The sequence below is a fragment of the Monodon monoceros genome, unplaced genomic scaffold (assembly GCF_005190385.1).
Source record: "Monodon monoceros isolate NGI ecotype Baffin Bay Population unplaced genomic scaffold, NGI_Narwhal_1 Super_Scaffold_20, whole genome shotgun sequence".
Classification (NCBI taxonomy): Eukaryota; Metazoa; Chordata; class Mammalia; order Artiodactyla; family Monodontidae; genus Monodon; species Monodon monoceros.
In genome coordinates this window covers 42,363,956-42,390,883 of record NW_021703777.1, presented here as the reverse complement: position 1 = coordinate 42,390,883, position 26,928 = coordinate 42,363,956, and the positions used below count along the sequence as shown (strand labels likewise).

General features: G+C 37.4%; 1 protein-coding gene across 1 annotated transcript; it reads left to right on the top strand.

Annotated features, from left to right (window-relative positions):
* Positions 1–245: 245 nt before the first annotated feature.
* On the top strand, positions 246–20,465 carry FGF5 (fibroblast growth factor 5). The gene is made up of 3 exons (XM_029235501.1): positions 246–859; positions 8,772–8,875; positions 19,444–20,465. The coding sequence occupies exons 1-3, from the start codon at positions 499–501 to the stop codon at positions 19,789–19,791; spliced, it is 813 nt and encodes a 270-aa protein (XP_029091334.1). The 5' UTR covers positions 246–498; the 3' UTR covers positions 19,792–20,465.
* Positions 20,466–26,928: the final 6,463 nt, after the last annotated feature.

Sequence of the window (26,928 nt, the reverse complement as noted above, 5' to 3'; positions counted from 1 at the left end):
AGGAGGACTCCAGGGCTCGCGGGGAGCTGAGTTCCGCGCAGCGTTGGCTCGAGTGGAGGGTGGCCGTGTGGCGCGTGAGAAGTGCTGGGGTGTGTGGCCTCGGTGTGCGCGCGCCCAGCGTCGGGGCGCAGCTTCTCTCCGCCTGGCTTCTCCTCCCACTCACCCTCTCCCGTCTCCTCCCTCCTCCACACCCCCGCCCCCGGGACGGCGAGGCTCCCTCCCCGCACCGGCCGGAGAGTACACAAAGCGGCGGGTGAGGGGAAGCCTCGCAGGCGTGCACCGAGCAGTGAGATCACTGGCGTTATAAATATCCCAGTGCCAGCGCCGAGATCCGTTCGGGTGGCCTCTCTCTCTCTCCCCCTCTCCCTCTCTCTTCCCCGAGGCTATGTCCACCCGGTGCGGCGAGGGGGGCAGCGCCAGAGGCACACAGCCGCGCGCGGGCTACAGAGCCCAGAACCAGCCCTGCAAAATGCACTTAGGACCCCCGCGGCTGGAAGAATGAGCTTGTCCTTCCTCCTCCTGCTCTTCCTCAGTCACCTGATCCTCAGCGCCTGGGCTCAAGGGGAGGAGCGCCTCGCACCCAAAGGGCAACCCGGACAGGCTGCCACCGGTAGGAACCCCGGAGGAGCCAGCAGCAGCCGGAGCAGCAGTAGCACGAAGTCTTCCTCTTCTTCCTCTGTCTCCTCGTCCCCCGGGGCTCCTCTGGGCAGTCAAGGAAATGGCTTGGAGCAGAGCAGTTTCCACTGGACCCCCTCGGGGCGCCGGACCGGCAGCCTCTACTGCAGAGTGGGCATCGGTTTCCATCTGCAGATCTACCCGGATGGCAAAGTCAATGGCTCCCACGAAGCCAATATGTTAAGTAAGTTGCCTGCTCTCCTACAAAACCTGTCCTAAGCGGGCGGCGGGAGTCTCGGGAGGGGACAGCTGGTGATTCCCTGGTCGGCAAGCCCACCTTCCGGAGCCCCGGCCACTGGGATCCAGCCGGCCCTCGAAACAGCCGGGCGGGTTGGGTGGAGATGCGTCTACGTGGCGGGCACACACTTTCCCCTCTCGTGGGTACGAGGAATGGCGATTACTGAGGTATAGGCTACCCGGAGGCTGGCGCAGACAGGCACCTTGTTTCCAGTTTGCCCTGGTCCCAAAGAGGAGCTCCAGCCAGTGCCTGGAGAAAAAACAAAAATCTCCTTTCTCCTCGTTTAGCTTCTGTTTACCAGACTCGCATTTTTCACTGGGCATCAAAGCGCACCCCCTTTCCCTGCCCATAACTGAACAGTTTTATTTAGAATAATCAAATCTCACATACTGCCCCTCACAACGGCTACCATAACCCCAAATTAATATTATATATAATGTATATATACATATGTGTATACGGATATGTCTATTGTAGATACGTACATATTTACACATTATATACATATAGAATATATATGTATATTATACGGGAGACCAGACATTCCCTGTTTGGAAGAAGACAGTGATCTAGAAAACTGGACACGTTTAGAGAGGGAGACGTGATGGACATTAGAATTAATAATTGCGGAGTTGGGTTTAGCACCTTTTAGTATCTTGAAACCATGACCAGGCCTTGTGAGGAAGAGTGGCCTGCCTTTGGTCCCCAAGGACAATTAGGGGAAAGTTCTTTATTTTGGAAGAAATTCAGAGGCGGTTCAATTTGGTACAGGTGAAAATTTTGTAGGTTTTTTTTTTTTAAGCCAAGTTTTAAATTTTCTTTCGGAGTTTAGCTCTCTCTCTTTCCCTCCTTTCTCATCTTCTCCTTCCTTCCACCCCGTCTGAGTTTTCAGACCATCACTGCCATTCCTCTGATTCCTCTCACTGCCCCTCTAGGCAGCAGAGGGGAGAGATGATTTGCGGTTGTATGCGGGACTGGGGAGATCTCTGCGGGCCTTTTTCTCCGTAGGGCCAGATGGTCTTCCAGCCGGGGTTAGTCCAACAGATAGAAGCACAGCCCGGGCCTTAGAGGGACCCAGGGAGAGCGGAAACATGGCCAGGAGATACCGATGCGCACACGGTCACCAGCTCCGGAGTGTCAGCCTGGTGGCTCCCAGGTGTACTTAACTTTCTCCGTCTCAAACCAACGACCCGATGGGTTTCTTCTTACCCAAGCTCCGGAGGAGCGCGGGCTCCACAGAGGGGCTGGCATCTGGCAAGGGTTGGAGTTGTGCACGTCTGTGGGATGGCTGGCCGGCAAGCTTCCTCCGGGGGTTTCAGGAGGCTGGAAGTGGAAGAGCTGGCGGTTCGCGCCGGAAGGGGAGCGGGTCCACGCCAGCCTCCTGCCCCTGACTGGTCTTTCGGGCTCTGCCGCTCCAGCTGTCTGTGTTGCACGTGGCGAGGTGGCCTGGAGCAGCAAACACGAGAGGGGCCTTACCTGTCTGCCCCAGCGAGTCCCAGGCCCTCCCACACACTCCTTAGAGGTGTCTGCTTTTATGTTTTAAGGTTCATTACACTCACTAAGCAACTGACCATCTTCGGTGATAATAGGCAAGGTCAGTTAGGGCGAAGGGGAATTTCCTGAGATTTAAGGGTAAGCAAGAGTTGTGTCTAGTTCAGTATTTCCATTTGTCCTCATTTTGTCCCACCAAACTCTTTTCCTCCACCAGCCATCAGAGTTCTATTCCCCACTTCTAGTAGTATTTTCCCCTTTCACTTACATGAACACTGTTTCTATTCTGTTCTTCTTGCAGTTTATCCAAAAAATCAGCCTCAACAGAGGATAACTTCTGTGTTCCCAAGGGAACATCCAAAGTTAGCCTGCAAGGAGGGCAGATTGGACCCCAGGGGGTAAAAGGATGTGTGGGAGGTGGGTTTCGGTGTGCTAGGGATCTCTGAAAACCAGACTTATTCCCAAGATATTCACCCTCTTCTCTTGGAAGAAACCATAAGAGACAAAGATTTTTGCAGCTTAGGCCTTGTGGAGGGGAAATTGTAGAAAAGGATAGAAAGGAAAATGAGAACAGATCAACAAAGAACACATTCAGCTAAAGAAGACATTGGCCAGTATTTATTTCCAAGGTACATTTTATTTTAACATCCACTTTGAAAGATATCTAACAAAGAACAGACACAAAACACTGCTTTGTTTCTTAAACAAAACTGAAGTGCCTAAATAAAACTTTCTTAATTTAACGAACACTTTCCTAATTCATTTCAGTTTATAACAGCCTTTCAGAGTTTAGTCTGTGTCTTTCACTTGGCTTGCAATCATTCACTTATTCATTCATCCATTTATTCATGTACCCAACATAGGATACCTAGCTCACCAAGCTTGTTATTTCGATTACTTTTGGGTTAGTTGGGATTTTTTTTTTTCCTTTGCCTTGCATAGGTTTTTCTCACAGAGGAAAGTATAATTTAAGTGTTTAAATCATGGTGATTTTCAGCTTTGTGATGTCTGGAATGTCCAATAATATATCATAAAATTCCGCTACCATAGATCCATGAAGAATTTATGAAATACGTCATGTTTAGAAGGATAGCAAGTAATTTGGAAGTTTAAAATGAATCTCTGTCTTTAAGTAGCTGTGAAAGAGAAACAGGACCTGCTAATTGCAGTTGGTCATATACCTCTTTGTAGATAGCCCTTGATGGTTTCCTGATACATAATGTAAACTCAGGAGTTGTTTATGGAATGTTGGTTAGAGTAGATGAGGGACCATTTGTCCAAGTCTCTCAAGAGAAACTGAGAGAGCTCGGACCATGAGGATCATGGAGAATACATCAGTTTTACCTCATTATCTAATTCTACGGTCTGTGAGTTAGCAGTGATAGAACTTTGCCATGCCAAACATTCTAACAGGTTCTTTTAAACTCAATAATTTTCTGTAATGTTCCTCAGAAGAAATAAATATATGTTGGAATATATGTTTCACAACTATCTTTTGGCATTAAAATTTTTGCAAACTGTGAATATTTTCTAGTTTGGCTATCAGAAGTACACTGACCATAGATTTGAAACATAATTTGTTTAGTTAAGGAATACCACTTAATATATTCCTAGCTTCTCTTATACAGTAGTTATCTCAGGTTTTGAAGACAGGTAAAAGAATCAAGCTCATTGCACATAAACTCTTATTATAAGGAAATACTAGGGAAGGGTGAAGAAAGATGGGCAAGACAAGATAGGTGATAAAATCCCACTACTGAATAGAAACAAAGACTTTGTTTTAATTTCTATGCTTTCAAGTTTAGTTCCAAAACAATGCTTCTATTGGCTTATCTTGGGCCACTGAAGAATAGGCAATCAAGTAATTGTCAATTTAGGGAGCGAAAGCTTAAGGCTATAGCTACACAAAGCCAAATTGTTCACATAAAATATAGAAATTCCAATTATGTATTTTGGCTAAACCAAACCCTCAGTTTTACTAACTTTAAAAAATCTGGGGCTTCCCTGGTGGCGCAGTGGTTGAGAGTCCGCCAGCCGATGCAGGGGACGCAGGTTCGTGCCCCGGTCCGGGAAGATCCCACATGCCGCGGAGCAGCTAGGCCCATGAGTCATGGCCGCTGAGCCTGCGCGTCCGGAGCCTGTGCTCCACAACGGGAGAGGCCACAACGGTGAGGGGCCCGCGTACCGCAAAAAAAAAAAAAAAAATCTGAATTCACTATCAATTTTGATGTTAATGTACAGTCAACCTTTGTATAGTCCCCAAAGCCTAAATAAACCAGAATCTCTATCTTCTGTATGGAAAACTCAAGTAGGAAATTTCTATGTTGCTAACTTAATCAATGAAGACTACTAAACTGGATATTTCAAGACTCAGATTTGATAAAGGCATGGCATATTTGTTGCTGTGTGAGCACAAGTAGAGAAACTTCAGTTTTAAATGGTTTTTCTTGGGGCTTCCCTGGTGGCGCAGTGGTTGAGAATCTGCCTGCTAATGCAGAGGACACGGGTTCGAGCCCTGGTCTGGGAGGATCCCACATGCCGCGGAGCAACTAGGCCTGTGAGCCACAACTACTGAGCCTGCGCGTCTGGAGCTTGTGCTCCGCAACAAGAGAGGCCGCGATAGTGAGAGGTCCGCGCACCGTGATGAAGAGTGGCCCCCGCTTGCCACAACTAGAGAAAGCCCTCGCACAGAAACGAAGACCTGACACAGCAAAAATAAATAAATTAATTAATAAATTCCTACCCCCAACATCTAAAAAAAAAAAAGATTTTTCTTTGAGGATTTTTCAGATGGGCTGTTGATAGCTTCTGAATACATGGAATATCTATATATCTTTCTCATTCACTGAGAAAAGAGAGAAAAAGGAGAAGTCTACATAATTGTATCAACCATCGTTGATAGAGTCCTAATGTATTAAAAACTCTAGAGGGGACTAAGTAAGAAAATCTATATCCAGAATAATTTTACTTTGTAACGCATACTTATGCTTGTAAGTAAGTGGATTAAACAGTGTATAATCTGAGAGACACTGAGTTCTTGTATCCTTCAATCTAGATGTCAATCACAAAATTCCGCCAAGAGAGAATAACTCCTTCAGTTAAGCACTGTTTTTTTCTTTTGATCCTCTTAAATGTGAACACCCTAGGAAAGATAACACATTGTCACTTGCACTTTAACTCTCTCCCTGCCCCACTCCCCCAGCAGTAGAGGGCCAAAATAGCAGGAGAGTACTAAGACATGTGTCCATACATGTGTACACATGGGGTGTCCTGAAAAGGAAGAGAGATAGTGAGAAGGTCAAAGAAACAATCCAATTTAGCAAACATTCATTGACTATCTATGATCTGTGAGACACAGTTGGCCTTCCACAATTTTGCTTAGGGATACCATCTGGGCTTCCACGTGAATTGTAAATTCCCATCAAATTTATTATTACTGAGGAAATTACTGAAATTGAAAAAATAAATCAGTTTTAGAGAAATATTTTCTGGAATTTATATACGTGTGATTTAATGCACATGGGTTTAAAATACTTAGAATTCTTTAATGAGTTACTGAGATTTGGCATGAAAAATCAATAAGCCTGTGATCATTTTGGGGAGTGGGGGCAGGAGGTTAAATTGTGGAGCTTGTAGAATCTGCTCCTATATTCTAGGAAAAAAGACATCATGAAATTGCTGTTGAAATTACTTTGGAAACTATGATCTTAACAAGGTTCCTAATATTACACCATAATTACATTATTTAGAACATCATACCAAAGTTGCCTATTTGAAAAAAACAATTATTTTATCTAATCTCATCTTTTTTCTTTCCTGCATTCTTCATAATTTTAAATAGAATGATGTATGTAAAAGTATGTTTTTAAGCTTTCAATTAAATATAATTTTCTTAATATTATAAAATCTTTTCATTCTCAGGCATTATATCATTTTTTATACTGGAACTTACAAGAAAAGAAGCCATGTAGTATGTAATAAAATAACACTTTCACATATATTATTTCATCTTCCCCATATTTAAAATTTATTACAGTGCAAATTTATATAACACATACATGCAGAATGTACAGTGTATTGGGAAACAAGTTGAGTCAAAATGGGTCTTTCTTAAAAATAGAATATGTTGACAGAAACCAATAGTTTACATAAGCAAAGCAGTGCTCCCATTAAAGAAGTATGTACAGAGTCCTTTTGTCTTGACCTCTTAAATGATAGCCTGCAAACATATATGCTTAGTAAGAATTTTATCTTTTATGCTACCATGTATTTTTTTTCCCACTAATACACAATAGATTTGCATTTACAAAACCAGGTAATTTTCCAGACAATGGTATAAAAAACCTTTAACAGAGCAGAACCAGGAGTAAATTGGGGGAAACATATGGTCAAGTCTCCTTTTCTACCAACTCCACATTGTCTCTTTTGTGGCTGTCATTCTACACATAGATGATTTCTCATGTTCTCCCTGTCTCATTTTTTAACAGACATTTACACAGTATTCACAATCACATCCCCCATCTCTGAAATATCCAAAATCATTAATGCTGTTTTTCAATATCATTCTGTAATTTTGATAGAAATATAACTTTGTATCAGATGTTCTATTCATGTTTTATTAATAATATTATTACAGCACTACATTGTGTAGTAAATTTATCTTTACAAAGGATTCTGTGTGCTTTGTTACTATTTCATAAAATGATAATGCTTTTAAATCTTTTTCGGGTATGCATCACAGTCAAATAATTTGCATAGCAAAATCTATTGTAAATAGCATTTTGAAAACATTTTGAAGGAAAGAATTTTTTGAGACAGTTTTTTTTTAGGAGTTTCTTCCTAGAAGCAGAAGTAGTTCCTTTCCAAGTTTTTAGATTTTTTTTTGGTTTGTTTTAAAGAAATATCCACTAATAAAGTGGTAGCTGCAGTTTTCTTGCGATGTGTTTTATTTACTCTAGGCTAAGAATGCTTATCACAAGATCAATAGTTCCTTCACGAACTTTCTGATCAAGTATTTTTAAGAAATCAGGTTAAATAAATAAGCGACAGTATTTGCTACAATTATAGGTATTAGGTCGCATTATTCAACGTAAGTGCTCTATAACGATATTCATATATGTGTTTACATGTATTATATATATGTGTATCCACAATACACTGCATTTGGTAAGTTGAATAATTTTATATGTACTTCATATACTGCAGGAGGAGACTGCTATTTTAAGAAAATCTGGTGATTTTCTCTATTTGTCATAGTCCTACTGACATATTCTAATTAGAATATGTACTCAAAATATTACAGATTGAAATGTTGAGATGTTTTTTCCCTCCTCCCTCCCATCCTTGCTTGCTTCCTTCCTTTCTTCCAGGACAAGTCCTTTTTTAGCTTTAGTGAACCATATTATTTTGTCCTTTTTTTTTTTTGCATTTTGTTGTCGGCAATTAACAAAAAGCTCTATGCTTTTCTTCTGTTCATATAACATTACATACAAGTTTATGGTAAACAAGCAGGAATCCCAATTATATACAAACTATGAGTTTCATCTTCTTAAAATACTCTAAACTGTGGTGTGTGACTCTCTTGACCCAGTGGATGTGGACTTTCAAATTATTAAAGGAGACAGAGGGACATCGACTTCATAATTCTGACTACTAAATGCCAAATATAAACAATAACGTAATAAATACCTCATTAAATTTTTTCCAGAAAAGTCACTCAAAATGCAAGATGTCTCAAACCATAATCCATCAAACACTTCACTGAGCCAATAGTCTCAGATTATTTATATTGCTTTCAGTATCTTATGTATACTCTTTAAATGAGCAACTCACTAAATGATAGAGTGTGATATATATTGATTTATCGATTTGTATTATGATCATTTGAGAAGAGGGATTTCTTTTATGTAAATAAGTATTATTTTCAAGGCTTCCAATGATTTATATTAATCTTGAGTACCATCTTCTGTGCTTTAATATTAAAAGTACTGTATTATCTTTGACAGAAAAACAATGCATGAGAACTGTTTTGTAACATTTTAAAAAGTCTTTGCCATTCCTTTAGAACTTGAAAAGATTCTACTGTCAAACATTGATTACTAAAAGTGACTTATCATTTGTAAGGAGAAAAAGAATTACTAATGAAGCACAAATTTTTGAACCTTGAAATTTATCATTTTAAATGAATACTTGAGTGCTAGACCTTTTTATTTCTTTTACATAATAAATGTCGCAAAAAATAAAAATGTTAAATACTTTTTAAAAAATCACAGTGATAAAGAATGGAGACAATCTACGTAGAAATTGAATTCTTCACAATGGTATATAGAAGAGTCTGTGTTTTATTTTGGGATTTCTGTCATCCTAGGTATTTTGGAAATATTTGCTGTGTCTCAGGGGATTGTAGGAATACGAGGAGTTTTCAGCAACAAATTTTTAGCGATGTCAAAAAAAGGAAAACTCCATGCAAGTGTAAGTAGAACCACTTCATATTTGTTAAAGGTGTTATAGAGATTTTACATTTGTAAAGTGGAATGAAGTGATTTTCCCAATTGATAGGACAATTTGCCCAGAGAACTTAATGTTTTTTTGTTTTTGTAAAATTATATGTACATTAAAACAAGAGAAATGTATGTGTTTTTGTAAGTAATCTTTTAAATATTTTATTTACTTGAGAAGATAATATAGAATCCACAAAAAGTTTTAAGGGTAAGTGTATTTGAAAACAGCATTTTCTAAGTGATTGCCATTATTTATTTCTTAAAAGTGGTCCAAGTGAGGAGAAATATTATGGAAATACTATATTTTTAATTTACATGTTTATGGTGATTGTGTGTGTGTGTTCAGTAGATCATGCTCTTAATTTTAAAAGCTACTCATGATGTCAAAAATGGAGTCTAAGTAATGTAACGTATATTCATATTAATAAGTATGGAGGGAAGAAACCAATAGTGAGAAGACTTTGACCTTTAATAGAGAAATTTAATTTGACTCATTTGAGAAATTTTCATCTTGTTTTTTTATTGCATCAAAAACACTTCTTAAAACTATGAAGACTAGTTTTGCACTCTTAAAAATTTCTTCAGCCCACTTAACACAGTTTGTAATCAATTCACAAATTATAGATCTCTATGCTTTGTTCTGAAAATGTTCATTACTTGGGAAGCATTAAAATGTTTTAAAGATAATAAAATATATTTAGCTTAGTTTTCCCGCTCACAGGTTCTGTTTATTAGTATTAGTAGTATGCACAGCCCTTAAAAGTGATTTATGCTTTTTTTATAGTGTACTGAGTTTTGTCATATTAAGTTATTTTAAAAAGCAATTCTTCTTTAAAGCTACTCCTTTAATCCTTATTCACTTTAATTCTTATTAAACAAATTGGAGAAATATCACTTTTCCAGTTTTCAAAGTATATAGGAAGTTTTAACTGAGTGCAATCAATTGGAACTTGCTAATTATGATTTCTTCTTTACAGACTTTTAAAAAATTGAATGAGAATTTCACTTGGTTTAATGTTTAAGACTTTCAATTTTCCTTTCTCTAGCATCTAAATGTGGTTTGTTAATATCTCTTGGAGGAGACAGTAGAATTCAAGCTATTTCTACAGTTATTTGAGGATTAAATGAGATAATGTATATAAAGCTTGTTAGAACAATATTAGTACTTAATAAATATTACCTATTATTGAATGATAATTTAAATATAGTCTAAATATAATAAACTACTAAAATCTCAGTTTATTAAGATAGATGGGAAATCTTTGGTAACCTCTCTGATCATGCATTACAAGCATTATAACCAGATTTACTTATTTCATCTTCTGAGCTGGTTACTATATTCTAGTAAACCACAATACAGTGTTCATAAAATAATTGCTCTTTGATTTATTACATATCTTAAGGGAAAACGTTCTTCATTGCTGTGGAAAAGTAGGACATACCATTTTATTTTTTAAAAAATATTTGATTTTTAAAAATCCACATACAAAATATAAAACAATGATCAAATGCATCTACACTGAACAACTTTTCCTCGATCTATTTTAAGGTGGTAAAAGATTGAAACACCTTCAAAATCTAAACATCATAATAATATGCAATGCCTAAAAAGAAATTCTCTTTTATTGGTTTGCTTGTTTTGGGTGAAAATCTTAATTTTTTAAATATTCTGATTCATGCTTTAGTACATGCAAAAAAATAGACTACCTTGGGGCAGCTTAAGGATAATTGCAACAGAAAGCGAAGTACTACAAATGGATGCCAATTAGAAAGGTCAAACTGAAAGGTTAGGTTACATGATTCCTCTGTCAAATGCAAGTAACAAATTTCCAGAAACTTGACCCAAATGTCTAAGGATGGCTGGCCGAAATAATGCAGATAATGCAAAAACAGCATCTGTTATTCTTTCTCATCTTGGCAGGCTAAAGTTATTTCATGGAATAATGACTTTTAAACAGTACAAAGCAAGCCTTGCTCTTGTCACTCACTGAAGCCCTTTGATATAAAAGTCATTCTGATGACTTTGAGCTGAATTGTAGATAAAAAATTAAGCCCTACGATTACGTGGATTCTTTCTAAACCATTTGTCCAAGCCCACTTTTTCTTAGCATTTATTAGCACTTTTTCTCTAGATGGAAACCTAATTAAATTATAAAGTGATTTATTTTTAAGGAAGTTGAATTTTGAAATAGTATTAATTCTAACCATTATTAGTTTTATGCCAGATGGTTTCTTTCCTCTTTTCAGTTTCTAGTTTAACATGTTGAAAAATTGTTCTTATAGCTAGCTTTAAATATAATTATTTGATTTAGTTTTGGTTTTTACAAAATTTCATCACCACTAAAAATGCTAAAACCCCTTATACTTTTAGGATTAAATGTTGCTTAGGATTAGTGAGTTGCTTTAAATTAATAATTGTGCAGAGGCATTTAAAGAATACCTTTATAATCATTTCAAAAATATATGTGTATAAAACCACGTTGTGCATCTTAAACTTAAACAATGTCGTATGTCAATTATATCTCAATAAAACTGGAAAAAAATTTAAATAAATAAAGAGTAACTTTAGGGTTTTATTTACAAAGTAAATGTGAACTATAAATCTAAAGTATTCATATAATTCTGGGGAAAGTAAACCTATAGCGTATTGAGAAATACTCATGGAGAATAGGAGATTTTCAAGTTCGTTTTTATAGTAACAATCAGACTATTAAAAATTAGCTACTTGGCAGAGGTAAAAGATTTGCATGTTTCTTTAAAATCTCTTTCATTCACATTATCTCATTACATAGTTAGGTGAGGAAATAGTCTCAGAGATGTTAAATATTTTCCTAAGTTACCACAGGTAACAATTGATTGAACCAGAATTACATAATTCAAAAATTCTCTCTCCTTTTAAATGCTATAATACTTGGTAGGGAAAAATTAGCTTGAAAGAAGGTATTTTGTTTCATTTGGAACTATTTACACTGTTTTCAGCTATTATTTTATAGGAATTATTAATTGCATGTTTTAATAATATTTTTGTATTATGTTTTAAAGAATGAATACTGTGGTTCATCCTTAGAATATTTTTGGTTGCTTCTCTCTCTCTCTCTCACTCTCTCTCATTCCAAACCCTTTTGGAGGATCTCTTTTCCCCATCTACTTCTGTGTCTCCTACTTGATTTTAAAGTCTAGAAAGGAGGGGATGTGTGCACCACAAAACTTGTCACAACATTTTATAAATGTTGGTTATTCAGTGTGAAGATGAGTTGCATAGGGAACCCCTTTTAGGATGTACTTTCAGAACAGAAAAGAGATCTGTTTTGTTCACAGAAACTCTTCATTTAGAAAATGCTTCATTGTCAGTGGACAGGAAGATGGTAAACACTATTATCAGGCCAGAAAGTTTAAACTTAGGCAACATATATGCTGATTTCCTTTGTGTGCTAAGTTTGTCAATTTGGTAAGAGAAGTTTTCATTGAACTTCAGCCGTCTCGGTGTGCTCTGCTCATGCACTCAGTCAACCTATATACTCATAGTAATCTCCATGCAGCTCTCCTTAAGACCTTGACTGATAGACCCTAAGTAGACAATGCATTTAAATTCCTAGTGTGCAGGGTTTTTTCAGCATTCTTTACAAGGATGAAGGTGTCTGGTCTTCTTCTCGAGATGCCTTGGGAATCACTGAGAGTAAGAGCAGGTAATTGCTTCCCCAAGAGCCATGAGGGTTAGTCAGAGCCTTCACTGTGGCCTGTATCATCTTTCTCAACTTATTCCCAGACTGAGGTGCTTTGTAGGGCTGAGCACCCTTCTCTTTTGGTCTCTACTTCTGCCTGCCTGTCTGTTCGTGCTCTCTCCTCAGGTTTATTGTCTTTATCCAAAGTTGCATAGGCAGCCTTTCTGGATTTATCTGAGGTGGGTCCAGATGTAAGTGTAGAAGGTCTTGAGTGTGGTGATGAAGAGCACAGTTCAAGTGTGTCATTCTACTTGAGATACACTGTGTCATTTTACTTAATCTTTCTATTCCTTGGTTTTATCAGCTATAAATGGAAGAAAATTAAAGTAAAAATACATGGTGATAGTTGAGCATTTTAAATGAGATAATATGTATAAAACACTTAGAATAGTTCCTGGAAAGTATTCAGCATTTAATGTTAGAACAGATCTTCCTGAATTTGCTCTCAGGCAGCTGTTTGATGATCCTCTATCTCCTCTCAGAATACTTTCTGATTTTGGGGTCAGGCAGCTGTGACCCCCTCAGATATTTAGACCAGCCACAAATCCCATTTATTATTGGCCCCTTTTTTCTTTAGGTCCAAACTCGTCTTGCATACAGTAGCCCCTTTTCTCCTGGGTTTTCTTTTTTCCAAGGAACCTAATTTGAAAGCAAAATTCCCAGGTTCAAGATCTTAAAGAGGCAAGGATTTCCAATGGTCATAATCTCATAATTTTTTAAGATCCTTCTTGTACATTGTGGTTTTCCCCTTAAAAAATCTCAATCTTGAAAAAGGTGGTTACCATGAATTCTTCAGCCTTTTCATTAAGTATGCATGTTCACTTATTGCCTGTTGGGGAAAAACATTTTAGCTCATTTTAAAGATACAGAAAGAAGCACGTAGTGGAATTATTTTTGTTTCTCAGGGTTTTAGGGAATCGTGTTTGGAAGGAAAGCTAATTGCAGAGTTTACGAAATAGGCATGGAATGTGTGCTTGATCAGCCCTAAGCAAGGACTAGAACAGCCTCCTTTCCTGGTTTCAGAGGGCGCCAGCTGGCTTGCCCGGGATGAGAGTCTGGACTAGACTTCCTGAGCTGGGGGCAGAGTGAGGATGAGTCCGCAGCCCCTAAAGCTGGGCATGTTTATTGAAAGGGGAAACGGAATCTTGAGTAATGGTTACCATCATCATTAAAAAAATAAGTTATCAAGCACTCCACTCTTGCAGTCAAGACCCTGAGCTATATAATGGCATTGAATAGAAACTCGCCTTGCCCTCTAAGAGCTTTCAATTTACACAGTAAAACTGAATAGCTGGTAATTCAGGTTAAAAAATGGGTTCAGTTTTCTACCTTTGCAGTAAATGTCAGTTTTCTCTTAATTTCACACTACGTAAATCTGGTTAGAGGGCTTATTTTATTGAGGAAATCTGCCTGTGATGAATCGACTTGTAATTTCAGAGATCCATTTCAGCCTAAAGTGAGAGATGGTGTTCTACGTCTTAGATGGTTGGGGAAATGGCACATGTTTTTCATCAGTATTTTAATATGGAGCAACTTCAGGGCAGGTAGGACTATAAAGAAACCTAGGAGATGCCTTGGGTTTGTACAGTGTTACTGAAAGAGTTTGAATCTAGGAATCAGTAGATGAGATTTAAGTCACAGGCCTACCCTGGCACGTGATAAATGTGGGGCTTTAGACGAATTCTTTTCTTTACTCTTCTGTCTGGAAAATCAGGTAATAGCATCCTAATAGTCATGGAATTATATCAAGAATGAAATAATATATGTAAAACACCTGGCACATTGTAGCCCTCAATAGCCCAGCTTTTTTGAGCTATTAAGAGCATCAGACAGTAAACTATCTTATACCATGTTTCTACAACTGTGGTTCTCACCTCACCTGCATCAAGATCACACAGGATGCTGGTTAATGATGTGATTCCAGGGTCTCAGCTCAGACTTACTAAAACAATCTCTGGAGATAGGGCCTTGGGAATCTGCATTTGACTTGGCTCCCTGAGTAATCTGAAGTCAAATTCAAGAGGTTCAGAGGAGGAGAAATCATGTGGCTAGCATTCTTCACTACCTTACCTCAGGTTGATTTAAATCCAACTTGTGTATTCCCTTGCTTGCATGAAGAACTGAGACACAGAATGGCCAGATACCTAGTGCCAAGCAGGAAGTATGACCATGCTCTGGAGATGGTCATACATCAAGTGACCCATATGAGGCTTGTGAAGTAAAGAGAAAGAGGCAGCTCCTGTACATGCATGCTGCCCTGTTCTGGGGTTCTCTGCTTGGGAGCAGTTGGAGCAGGGTCTAGCTTTCAGCCTTCACTCACCACCAAAGGTGGGTGCTTTTGTGCTGGGCACATCCTACACAGCCATACAAAACAGCCTGGGCTTAGGGGACCTGACCTGGGCAGTCCCATTGGTGGGACTAGGGGTGGGAACCAAAATGCATTGAAAGGAGGCGGGGGAACAAGAAGTGTAGGGATGCAGGCAGCAAGAAAACTTTGCTTAGAGCACAACCTGGTCTTTAATTGTTTTCATTACAGTCTATAATAATAGTTTAATTATTTAATAATATTATATAGTCTATAATAGCATTTTAGTTGCTTATATTTAATTATTTCTTAACTTTATAAAGTTTTTCAAGAGAAAGAGGCAAATCAAAGAAAACAAAGTGAAATAAAGAAGTAAAATTGATTAAATGATTAAATAGCCTGCAGACTCCAGGGTTTGTACTGCTGTTAGTCCAAATTCAATCCTCTTTATATACCTCTTTCATAAAATGCATATTTACTTCTTCAGTCACACGTAATGAGAATTGGGACTTGTAGGCGTAGCCTCAATTCATTTGCTACAATATTCTCAATCATCATAGAGCATGTTTACTAAGGAACAAATCTATGTTAAGAGGTTTTAGAAAGTTTTTAAAAATATTGTTTCAGAAAGAATTCTCTGTTTGGTTTAATTGACCTTCAGATTTTAATTAAGCAGAATTAGTCTTTTCTGGAATATCACAGTCAAAGTTTTACTTTCTTTGAACTGAATTTGACCTTTCTTTTAAATATTCACTGTGTGCCCTCATCACGCGAGGAGATGAGTAGAATCAAGGTAAAGTATCCTCCTAAGCCAAAAATTCTTGTTTTATTTAATAGCACTATATTGCCCCACCTCTGAATAATTTGCATATTCAAGCAGAAGTAGTTTAATTTAATTTTCATCTGTTTTTTTCAATTAAGACTCTTAAATTACATAGAAATCAGCCAATTTAAACTTGTTAGTTTTGCAATTATGGCTTGTTGACTATAACTTATTTTTACACTTGCAAGATCAAGGAGAAATTATAGAGAAAAACATAGATAATTTAAGTCAACAAAGAACATGGGCAGGACCATGGCTATATTGTTTTTCATTGTAAAAGTGACAACCAGCACAGTGTCTGGCATGTGATATACAGTCGATAAATATCTGTGGAATGAATCCACAAAAAACTGAGTTTGAGACAAAGATAGGGGCTCTTTACGAACATTTTAATGAATGCGTTTGTTGTAGTGACTGATGGTGGTAGAGTGGAGGTTATGGGGGTCCTGATTTCAATAGCTTATTTGAAATTAGATTTACCTCTCTACTTCACAGCTGAACTGTAGATAAAGTCTTTACGTCCACTTCCCATTTTCTAGGGAAATAATCCAGTTCTATTGTTTTAAAAGTACATATCTTGCTAAAGCACTTTTTATAATTCAAAAGAGATTTCAAAAATTAAAAGTAACCTGGAAAGTTTATTATCTAAAATTGTGTAATGGTAAATGGTAAATATATTTAAATGGCTCTGCTGCTTGGTGACTGTTGTGAAGATGCCTCACGCGTAACATTAGGGACAGAGACGAACTGCTTAACGTTGCCGTGTTGTCTGAACAGGGCCGGGAATACTGACAGGAACAGTCCATCCCTCCAGAAGAAACCAGATCTCCTGATGAAAAACTCACTATTTTTGTTTCAAATGGCTTTGTTCCATCATAGCTGGAAGAATTTTTCAGACAAAATATTAAATTAGAAGTCAATTAAGAAATCCAAAACAGTCTGACTGCCTTCACTCCTGTTTTAATGTGGGGTTTGGAATGGCTGAGGGCCAGCAAGTAGTGTGGGTCCTCAGAATTCTGAACATCTCTACCCCATGTGACAGTTAGGTGACCCTCGAAAAATCTAGAGCCTGAACAGCCATCCTCTTTAAGTCTTCTCTTAAGAAAGAACTTAGAACATGAACCTTGAGGGGGAAAAGAGAAAGTTTTCAGATGGAATAACTTTCGGGGGTGGCATCGGTAGGTTTTCTCCCCATGAAAGACAGTAAGATGGAATTGCTATAGGTTAATATACCATGTGTGTGTGTGTATGTGTTCATGCACACGCATGTGTGTCTGTTGGCCACATCAATAAAAAAAGACATGTTCCTTCTTTATTTTTTTTGACACCATTAAGGAAAAAATAAGGTTAAATTATGCAGTACACTTAAAAAAATCTAACTGTCAAAATTGAATAAAGCAATCACTGCTATCTTTATTTCAGGAAAATGATTTTTTTGTGTGTGAAACAAGGGTAGAAGTCAGGTCTATAATGTATTATACATTAAAAATGTTATTCAAATAAATTTTAAGAAAAAAATCTGAGGCAGGGTAAATATACCTGCTACCCTTTTTAGTGAAATCTCCCACACCTTTCTAAAATGCTTGGTATTTTCTGTAGCAGAAAATATTCCAGATGGTTATAGCTTTTATTTTAAAATAAAACTTTGGGATTATCTAATTGAATGGGAGAGCATTGAAGTCCTTTCAAGAGCTAAGCAGACAAATCTATGTTTGACTTGTAAGAAAGACTTTTTAATTTAAAAAAAAAGGAACAGTAAATGTGTGGTCTTCTAAAGGAATGGCAACATAGCACCCTTGTTCTGGTCATGGGCTTGTAGGTTATGATGGGATGAGAGAAAGCCATTGGCAGTGGTTCTTTAAAATAGCGGTTTACAGCCTGCTAGAGACCCAGTCCAGGGAATCGTCAGTAGACAAGTGCTTATATATAGCTTCATAGCCTCCAAATAAAGAGCTTTATTGATTGAACTACACTCGAATGTAAATAACGTGGATAGACTGTCATACATAAGATAAATGTGCTGCTGGAAATACTCTGAAACTGGTTGTCTTCTGATATTGTCAGTACCTTGCACAAGTCAAAAATTCCATGTGGCCATCAACAGTAGTTCTGTGTAAACTGCCTTGCAATGTTCAGACTTCTAGATTACAGTGTTGGGATCTGTATTGCAGAAGAAAATTTGGCATTATTAGAAAAGCAAGGGAATTAAAGGACTTTTAATTCCGTGTTAGAACCTCTCAGTTTGATATAGAAAGAATCATATCTGTGTGTGTGTGTGTGTGTGTGTGTGTGTGTGTAGTGTATACGGGTCAAGATATTTGGTATTTCTAAGCCCAGGACGTTTATACAAATGGTGCTCCCTGAAATTGTGAAACATGTTGGTCTAGTCCAGGTTAGGGATTTGAATTCTTTGGGGGCTATGGACTCTTGTATTTGATAAAAGCTCCAGATCCTTTCCTTAGAAAAATATTTTGATTCTCACAATAGCCCTACAGTTGCAAGGATTGTGGATAAAGAGCCTAAAGCTAAGAACTCAGTTGGCAGGATTGGCATTTGATTGCATGTCTGTCTGACACATTCTCACTTGCTTCCCCTATACTGTGGTCATTCAATTTCCTCAATACGGCAAACTCAGCCTTTTCAGAGCTTGTTGTGGCCTGCTTTGTCGTCCTCATCTCTTCTTCCTTTCTCCATGCGTCCTAAGTGGAAATCACACTGAACTACTTACAGTGCTGTCCTGCTGACCTGTGAACACACCAGTTCTGCTCCCTGAAATCCTTTCTCACGTCACCTGCCTTGCTCACACCTTGTTGGACTTGAAGACTCAGCTCAAAAGTCAGCTTTTCTAGGAAGACTTCCTGCCCTCTTCCCTGCTACCTCCATCCTCTCAGATGCCCTTCCTCTATGCTATCATTGTATCCTCTGCATACCGCTGTCATAATTCCATTTATCAAGCTGCATCATGATGGATGTCTACTTCTTTGCTTGATCCACTGTTCTGTGAGCATTTCAAGGGCAGAGTTGTGTGCGTGTGTGTGTGTGTGTGTGTGTGTGTGGAGAGAGAGATCTGGCTGAAGTATTGTTAGTGACTCCAAAGGTAATTTTTTTCTTCCTGCCATCAGATATACTCTCCTGTATCACTGTGTGAAGATACATTCTTTCCTAAAGAACTCTAACATATGCAATATTAATAGGGCCATATGCTACCCCTTTCTCAGCACCATGAAGCATGCTGATAAGATTGAAAAATGTATTCTTGTTTCAAAGGATAATATGACCCCATTCCTCTGAATAATATAGTACTATTTATTTTCTTGATGGCTTAAGAGGGGGAAAAATCTTATAAGTTAACTTTTTAACTAAAAATTTCAAAGTAATTAGAAAGAGTAATAGAACTTAAATATACGAGTTCCCGTTATCACTTTTATATACATTGATATTATTTCACAATTGTACATAATAAACAGAAATCAGCATTACAAAGATGAATAAAGTAGGAATATAGAAACGAAAATAGTAATTTTAAAGCAACTCTAAAAGAAGCAAATGTGTCTTTATAAAAGAGAATGGAGTAGGAGGGCAGAGGTCAACGGAATTCTTGTTTTTTCTTTACAGTAAAAGACCTCATTTTATTACATGCTGAAAATATTATCACTACTTGAATTTCCTCTTCTTCTTTTATTCCCTAGGCCAAATTTACAGATGACTGCAAGTTCAGGGAGCGATTTCAAGAAAACAGCTATAATACCTATGCCTCAGCAATACACCGAACTGAAAAAACGGGGCGGGAGTGGTACGTGGCCCTGAACAAGAGAGGGAAAGCTAAACGGGGCTGCAGCCCCCGTGTTAAACCTCAGCACATCTCTACCCACTTTCTGCCAAGATTCAAGCAATCAGAGCAGCCAGAACTTTCTTTCACAGTTACTGTTCCTGAAAAGAAAAAGCCACCTAATCCCATCAAGCCAAAGGTTCCCCTCTCCGCACCTCGGAGAAGTCCCAACACAGTGAAATACAGACTCAAGTTTCGCTTTGGATAATATTCATCTTGGCCTTGTGAGAAACCATGCCTTCCCTTCAGGAGTTTCTGTAGGTGTCTTTGTGCTCTGAAGACAACTTTTTGGACACAGCTTCAGTTACACTACACTGTACTGAAGTCAGGACATTTGTTTCAGTCTGGCTGAAACAAAAATGTCTCCTGATAGGAACTAAACTGGAATTCTTTGTACCAATACAGGGAGCTCACTGCTTTAGTTCAGTATGACATAAAGCCTTTTGCTTTATGCTTGGTGCATACTGGGACTCTGTTTCCAGAAAGTTAAATGGTGGGGATTATGTATTTTTCTGACTTTTACAGATCAACCTGAAAAAGCATACGATACATTTTTATTTTTGGTTTCCAAAGACTATTTTGATGCAGATAAAAATATTTTATTAACGTTTGTTTTTTGGGTTTTGGTTTTTTTAAAAGTACCTTGCATCGAGCATATTTTCTTACTTTTGTTATTTTTAATTAATAAGACATAAAACAGCCATTTTAATGCAATTTATCAATTATAAATGTGTTTATAGCCTGTTTATAACATGTGGATTTATTTTTCATTTTTCTTATTCATTGCACTTTTAATTTTTATTGTGATTATTTTTTTTACCATACCTCAGATAATATAAGTTAGTCTTGCATCTTAAAATGTTTAAATTCTCTTCAACAGCACCAAATGTTGAGCTTGGGTTTGTATGTGTATGTGTGTGTGTATTTTTTTTTGTGTGTGTGTGTGTGTGTGCGTGTAAATTCATGCTATTATATGGAATCCTGTCTTTTTGGTGGCTGGGCTACAATGAATTGGAAGTAAGGAGAAAATATAAGGACTTTTTTGGTGGAATTAAAAGTTGGAGATAAGGAAGAGGATTAGAGGTACAAGTACACTGAGTTTGCAGCATTTACTGATATCTAATTCTGCCTTGCCTTCACTTCTCCTTTTATCTACCCTGCCCTCATTCTTTAACAGCTGGAGGAATACATTTTATTCTGTCCATCAAGCATACACTATGAAACCAGAGTGCTTAAAATACCTCTTTTATGACCCTCTGCTATCTCCACTGTATAGATCCACAGGGAGCAACCCACTTAGTGGAAAAACACAGAGAACCGAAGGAGATGAATCATGTAACAGTTACCCATGTCAAATCCCATTGTCAAAAATATTCTTATTACTCAGTTAAACACACTTCGAGTTTCCTATCCTAAAGGTAACCATCCCAGTGAATAGATCTGCCCTTTTATAAGGAAAATTTCTGATTGTATGTTTTTAAAAAGTTGGCTGTGCGATATGGGAAACTTAATTTGGGAATTTGATGAGTTGAAAATGGCACTTAATTGTCAACCCAAATACTGGATGTCGGGCATAAATCACAGAAAATTTAACTTAAAAGAATTTATATAATTTATTTTCTTGGGTAATCATTTTTATGGAGTTCTATGAAACATAAGTGTTTATCTTCAGAAATGTGGCAATAAAAATGGTAAAGCTAATGTTTAAAAGTATGTCTCATAGGAAGAACAAAAGCATTCACAGAAAGTTTATGGTTTGTATTTAAGCATGTTTCTTTTCTTTTAGAGAATATTGCTAAACTTCTTTTAAAAACAAAGTATGTTTTATTTTGATGCACAAATGCAAAATAGAAACTCAGCAAAATTGAACTTACTACCATTTAAGCAGACTGCTTTGTTTCAATGGAAACTATACACATATATATTATATACAATATATATAAAATCCATCCATCAACTAAAACATCACACGTATACCCTAGTATGGTGTTTTATTATAAAACTAATAATATGATTAAACATTGTTTGCATTTAATGCATAATTTTTTATTTTTAAAATCTTATTATTATTTTTGTCACACCACGAGGCATGCGGGATCCTAGTTCCCCGACCAGGGATGGAACCCGTGCCCCCTGCAGTGGAAGCATGGCGTCTTAACCACTGGGCCACCAGGGACATCCCTTAATACATGATTTTTTAAAAACAAAATACAATGCTACAATAGTTTTAACTAATTTATACATTAAAAATCTCCTGGATTAAATGAAATGAAATTTTGCCAACACAGATATGTCTTACTCTTATCTAATTGGTATATCACATATATACATGGTATAAAGCTAAAAATAATCCTCTAGTTTATTTTAATATATCGTTAAAAATTGTACACTGTATATCAAGTTCTTACTACACATGAGAAATAAAATTGCAGAACAGGGGAACAGTAGACATATGTCCCTAAATGGGCAAGGAAAAGATGACTTTAATGATGATTAACAACAAACTAAGTTAATGTGTATATTGTATTGGACAAATGTTGCTGGTAATTTATGTTAAACTAAAAAAAACTACCTTATCTTGTACTCCTAGTTTGATTTGATTAGCATTTGGAAGTTCAAGTAGAATAGCTACCAAATATATATTATGCAAGTCGGGACTCATTAATTTCAAAATTTAAAGCCAAGCTAAAATTAAAAAGAAATAACTTTAAATTACACTTCTCTTTAGTTTACTGGCCATACACAATTATATTTAATTAAAGCTCACTGAAGCAAAAAGTTACCTAAATTAATTAATTGAAAGAACTCATGTAGAGAAAATATGTATAAATATAATTCCTTACCAATACCTAGCACTTTTTTTTTTTTTTTTTTTTTTGCGGTACGCAGGCCTCCCACTGTTGTGGCCTCTCCCACTGCGGAGCACAGGCTCCGGACGCACAGGCTCAGCAGCCATGGCTCACGGGCCCAGCCACTCTGCAGGCATGTGGGATCTTCCCGGACCGGGGCACGAACCCGTGTCCCCTGCAACGGCAGGCGGACTCTCAACCACTGCGTCACCAGGGAAGCCCCCTAGCCCTTTTAAAAGGGGTCTTTGCTTATGTAGTTTTGGTAATTTTGAAGTAACTAGACCTATCTAATATTAAATAAAATTGTTTAATTGAGATTGTGTTCACCTAAAAATGTCAATGAATTTTACATTACAATTTTGGAACCTCATTTGTCTAGAAGAGAGATGACAAACACCTTCAGAATGACATTTCAGCTTTATTAATTACATTACATTAATTTAAGATAATCTTTATTTGGAGCATCAGTAGAGGTAAATAGAGGTTTTCAATAAGATGTAATAATATCATGGTTTTTATTTCACAAAATATACTGTCACTTCTTTCTCAAGAAACTAATTTGAGAGTGTGGGTATATATAAATTATCTTAGTTCTTTTAGCTGAGTTATAGTGACTCAGCTGTATAAAACTGTGTGATGGTGATAAAGGACACTGACAAAAGTTATTTCTAAATTTAACAGTTATATCATCTTAGATGCTTTTATTTCTTGTACCTGAAAATAAAACACCATAAATCTAGTAGGTAAATTTTCTATAAAGTTGATCTTGAAATAGAAAACTGAACAATTGTCTTACATTAACATTTTTACCCTTCCAAAGGACAGCGGAATTAAGCTATAACTTCCCACATTTTCAATCAGGAAATGAAAATACTGCACTAACCAAAAACTTGAATTCTGGCACGATTTTTACAGCTGCAGAAAATTTCTTGTACAGTTAATTTTAAAAATAAAAACAGTATTGTAGACAATGCTGCAATGGGAAGAAAACAAAAATATCTTGTCCAAGGAATTCTACACCTTCTTCAAGATTTATTTCATTGCTACAACTAAATTTTGATCACTTAAAATCTTTTTTTAAGCCAATCATCTTTTTGCACATTTTGAAAGAAACTTTTCTTTCTTTATTTAAAATTTATTTATTTTTGGCTGTGTTGGGTCTTCGTTGCTGCACACGGGCTTTCTCTAGTTGCAGGAGCGGGGGCCCCTCTTCGTTGCGGTGCACGGACTTCTCATTTCAGTGGCTTCTCTTTTTGTGGAGCATGGGCTCTAGGCACGCGGTCTTCAGTAGTTGTGGCACGCGGGCTCAGTAGTGGTTTGTGGGCTCTAGAGCACAGGCTCAGTAGTTGTGGCACACGGGCTTAGCTGCTCCGCGGCATGTGGGATCTTCCTGGACCAGGGCTCGAACCCATGTCCCCTGCATTGGCAGGTGGATTCTTAACCACTGCGCCACCAGGGAAGCCCAAAAGAGACTTTTAGGTAAGTGAACATGACTCCTCTATTTTTCTTTTGTAAGTCATCTAATTGTACTAGTCGGTTTTTGAAATAAGATTATCATATGATTAGGCATTAGTCCAAGAAAAGCGTTACCTCCTCTATGTCATTCCACAGGAGAGAAGGGAGGAGAACCCAGCCTGAGTCAGTGGAGGCATTTTTTACATCCAAGAATCACATACAAAGCAGAAACTAACACACCATTGTAAAGCAATTATACTCCAATAAAGATGTAAAGAAAAAAAAAAAAAGAATCACATACACCATTCAGAGATACCATCAGACAACTGAGCTACAAATCATCCATCAGTATTTAAACAATTTTATGTAATAAAAATACTAGATTAGGAAGCAATAGCTCTTACATACCTCTAATTTTATTAAGTTGTCTTTTTCCTGACTCTGATGTGTGATTATCAGAGGTCAATCTCTAGGCCTTGTTTCAACCATGCTATCTCAAGCGTCATTTTCAGCTTTGTCATCAGTGATTGTTTGAGTCTTAAAATGTTGACGTACCAAAAAGAGGACATGGTTCCTCTTCAGGCAAAACTAAAAGTCTATGTCCAGTTGAAATTGCACAACCACATGAAAAGAATTGTGAAAGAAATAATAAACAGATATTTTAAAAAGGCCTTGTCTTAGATTAAGAAGAAAAATAAACAGTGTGAGATTGGATCAAGACATTTAAAAAATGGGAATCAATTCTGGGCTTACTTTTCTTTTCTTTTTTTTTTTTTTTTCTTTTGCACTGCCAAGAAGCTTGTGGGATCTTAGTTCCCCGACCAGGGATTGGACCCGGGCCCTTGACAGTGAGTCCTAACCAACCGACCACCAGGGAATTCCCCTGGGCTTACCTTTTCATAAGGCACTTTGCAAATTTGCAGTAATTTCCTATTAATTAAATCAAATTTCCTATTAATCCAGATAGGAACGGTCAGAGTAGCATCACTGTTGATGATACATAGTTCATGACCTTAACTAAACATGTAATTAATTGAACATCTCTGTTTTGACCAAAATCACACTTTCTCCATGAAGCCTTCTAGAAATTCATGAAGAAATATGAATAATCTCATCTTGACACCACTCCTTCAAATATGTATAACTCATGACATTCCACCACCATTGCCTTACTATCCCAATAATTCAGTATTTTCTGAGATCCTGCTTCGCCAAGACACTCATCTAGTGAAACAGTTCTTCATTTGCTCAATACTTGTTCAGTATGTTCCTTGTAGAGGCTGACATCAACACAGTCTTAGATTTTTAACTCCTGCAGGGAATATAGCTGCTCTCTCCTTGCACGTTGCCCAACCCAAGTTCAGGCTAATAAAAGGAACTTAAGAAATGTTCTTAGCTGATATAGCAATTTTGAATGATGTGTTCCTCTGACTTAAACACTTCGTGGAGGCTATTGGACATTCTATTTATTCAAAGTACTGGCTATATAATTATATCTATAGGTCCCTATATGGAATAAGTTAGGTGCTCAAAAAAAAAGCTTGTAGGATGGATATTAGCAACTGAATAAGATTTACTTGTTGACGAGGTTGATGATGGTTAAGAGAATTCCTATGAGATACAAAATGGCTCCAACAACAAGAGTAAGAACACCGGCTGCTTCCCTCACTCTACTTGGATTTCCCACAAACGAATCTCAAGTCCAGACTAGAAATACCAGGCACTTGCAAGCTGCATTTAAATATCAATAAATCAGTCATCGTATGAAACTTCAGTTTCATTGACAATCAGAAAAACAGGTGACTGTGCAAATCCCGATGATTTTGCTGTCTGCAGGCCAAATAAGCAGTCCAGTGGGGTGTCAGTAGGTATCAGTGAAGACATTACTTTTTGGTAATTTGTTTCTAGACATGATTTTTTCCCTTTTGTCAGATAAACTCTCTCAGAGAAGACCGCCTTTTTCTGTACCCTACAGAGAGATTAGTGAATGCATAATCACACAGTGACAGGTCCCGTTCCAATGTGTTTCTCATTAAATTCTCTGTCATTCCCTCTGTGGGAAACTGGAAAATTTAACAGATTTTCATACAGGGAGGTGAATTTCTGCTGAGGAGGCAGGACAATGTCTTTTACTCTCCGGAGTGCAATTATCTTTCTGCTGCCACAGCCCTGCTTCGTCTTCCATAGGGCTCTCTTTGTGGGATGCGTGCATTCCACAACCTGTTTCCATACTTTGACACAGGTTATATATTTACATTTTTAAAAGTTTGCTAGCTGTTCTACATTCTTCTCTGTAAAAGGCTCCTGAGAGCAAGTGGAAATATACTAGAATATTAAATGCACCAGAAGAAGATACAAAGACCTCCCTAATAGTCAACATCCTAATGGAGAATGGGACAGGACGAGTTTAAAGTCTAGAAGCGAAAAGCAGTCAAAAGTTGTATGTTCTCTGTCTATTGTCTCTCTCTCTCTCTCTTCGCATATAAGATGCATCACAAAGGGGCGAAAACATGTTTTCTGTTTAGGTAATGAAAGAATAGCAGTCATGGCAATGACTACTATAAGTATCCTGAGACCTGCAATTCCTGTAAATGTTATGTTGCCACATTTATATATCACTGGGTTATAAAACTGAGTCAGCTCTGAGTGAGAGTTTGCTGCTTTCACCTTGGAAATCATGCTGCCTGAGATTCTCAGCCTTTACTGTCTGGAGAGCAAGAGAGCAAATGAGAAAAAGACAGAGCCCGGTGTGCTGGTACAGAACACAAACCACAAGATCTCTCTACTAGTTAAGAGAGTTTAACATTTAATGATGAGAAATCAACTCTGCCCAGCAAACCCCAAGGTCCAAAGGAACCCACTCAAACTAAAAGGGGTAATGATTTCTTGGTTGCTAATAATTTATGGCAGAAATCTCTAATAAATTTCTAATAAAAATATTCAATGTTCATTTAACCCCTTACAAGACACTGGCATAGCGCTGGGGTTCTAGGGATAGAACTAAACATAGCACCTGTTTGGGAGGAAACTTACATTCTTGC

Excerpts from the sequence above, each read along its gene's own strand:
- FGF5 (XM_029235501.1), top strand. The coding sequence starts at position 499 with ATGAGCTTGTCCTTCCTCCTCCTGCTCTTCCTCAGTCACCTGATCCTC. Across the intron at positions 860-8,771 it reads CCACGAAGCCAATATGTTAA|GTATTTTGGAAATATTTGCT; the intron begins GTAAGTTGCCTG and ends CTGTCATCCTAG. Across the intron at positions 8,876-19,443 it reads AAGGAAAACTCCATGCAAGT|GCCAAATTTACAGATGACTG; the intron begins GTAAGTAGAACC and ends TTTATTCCCTAG.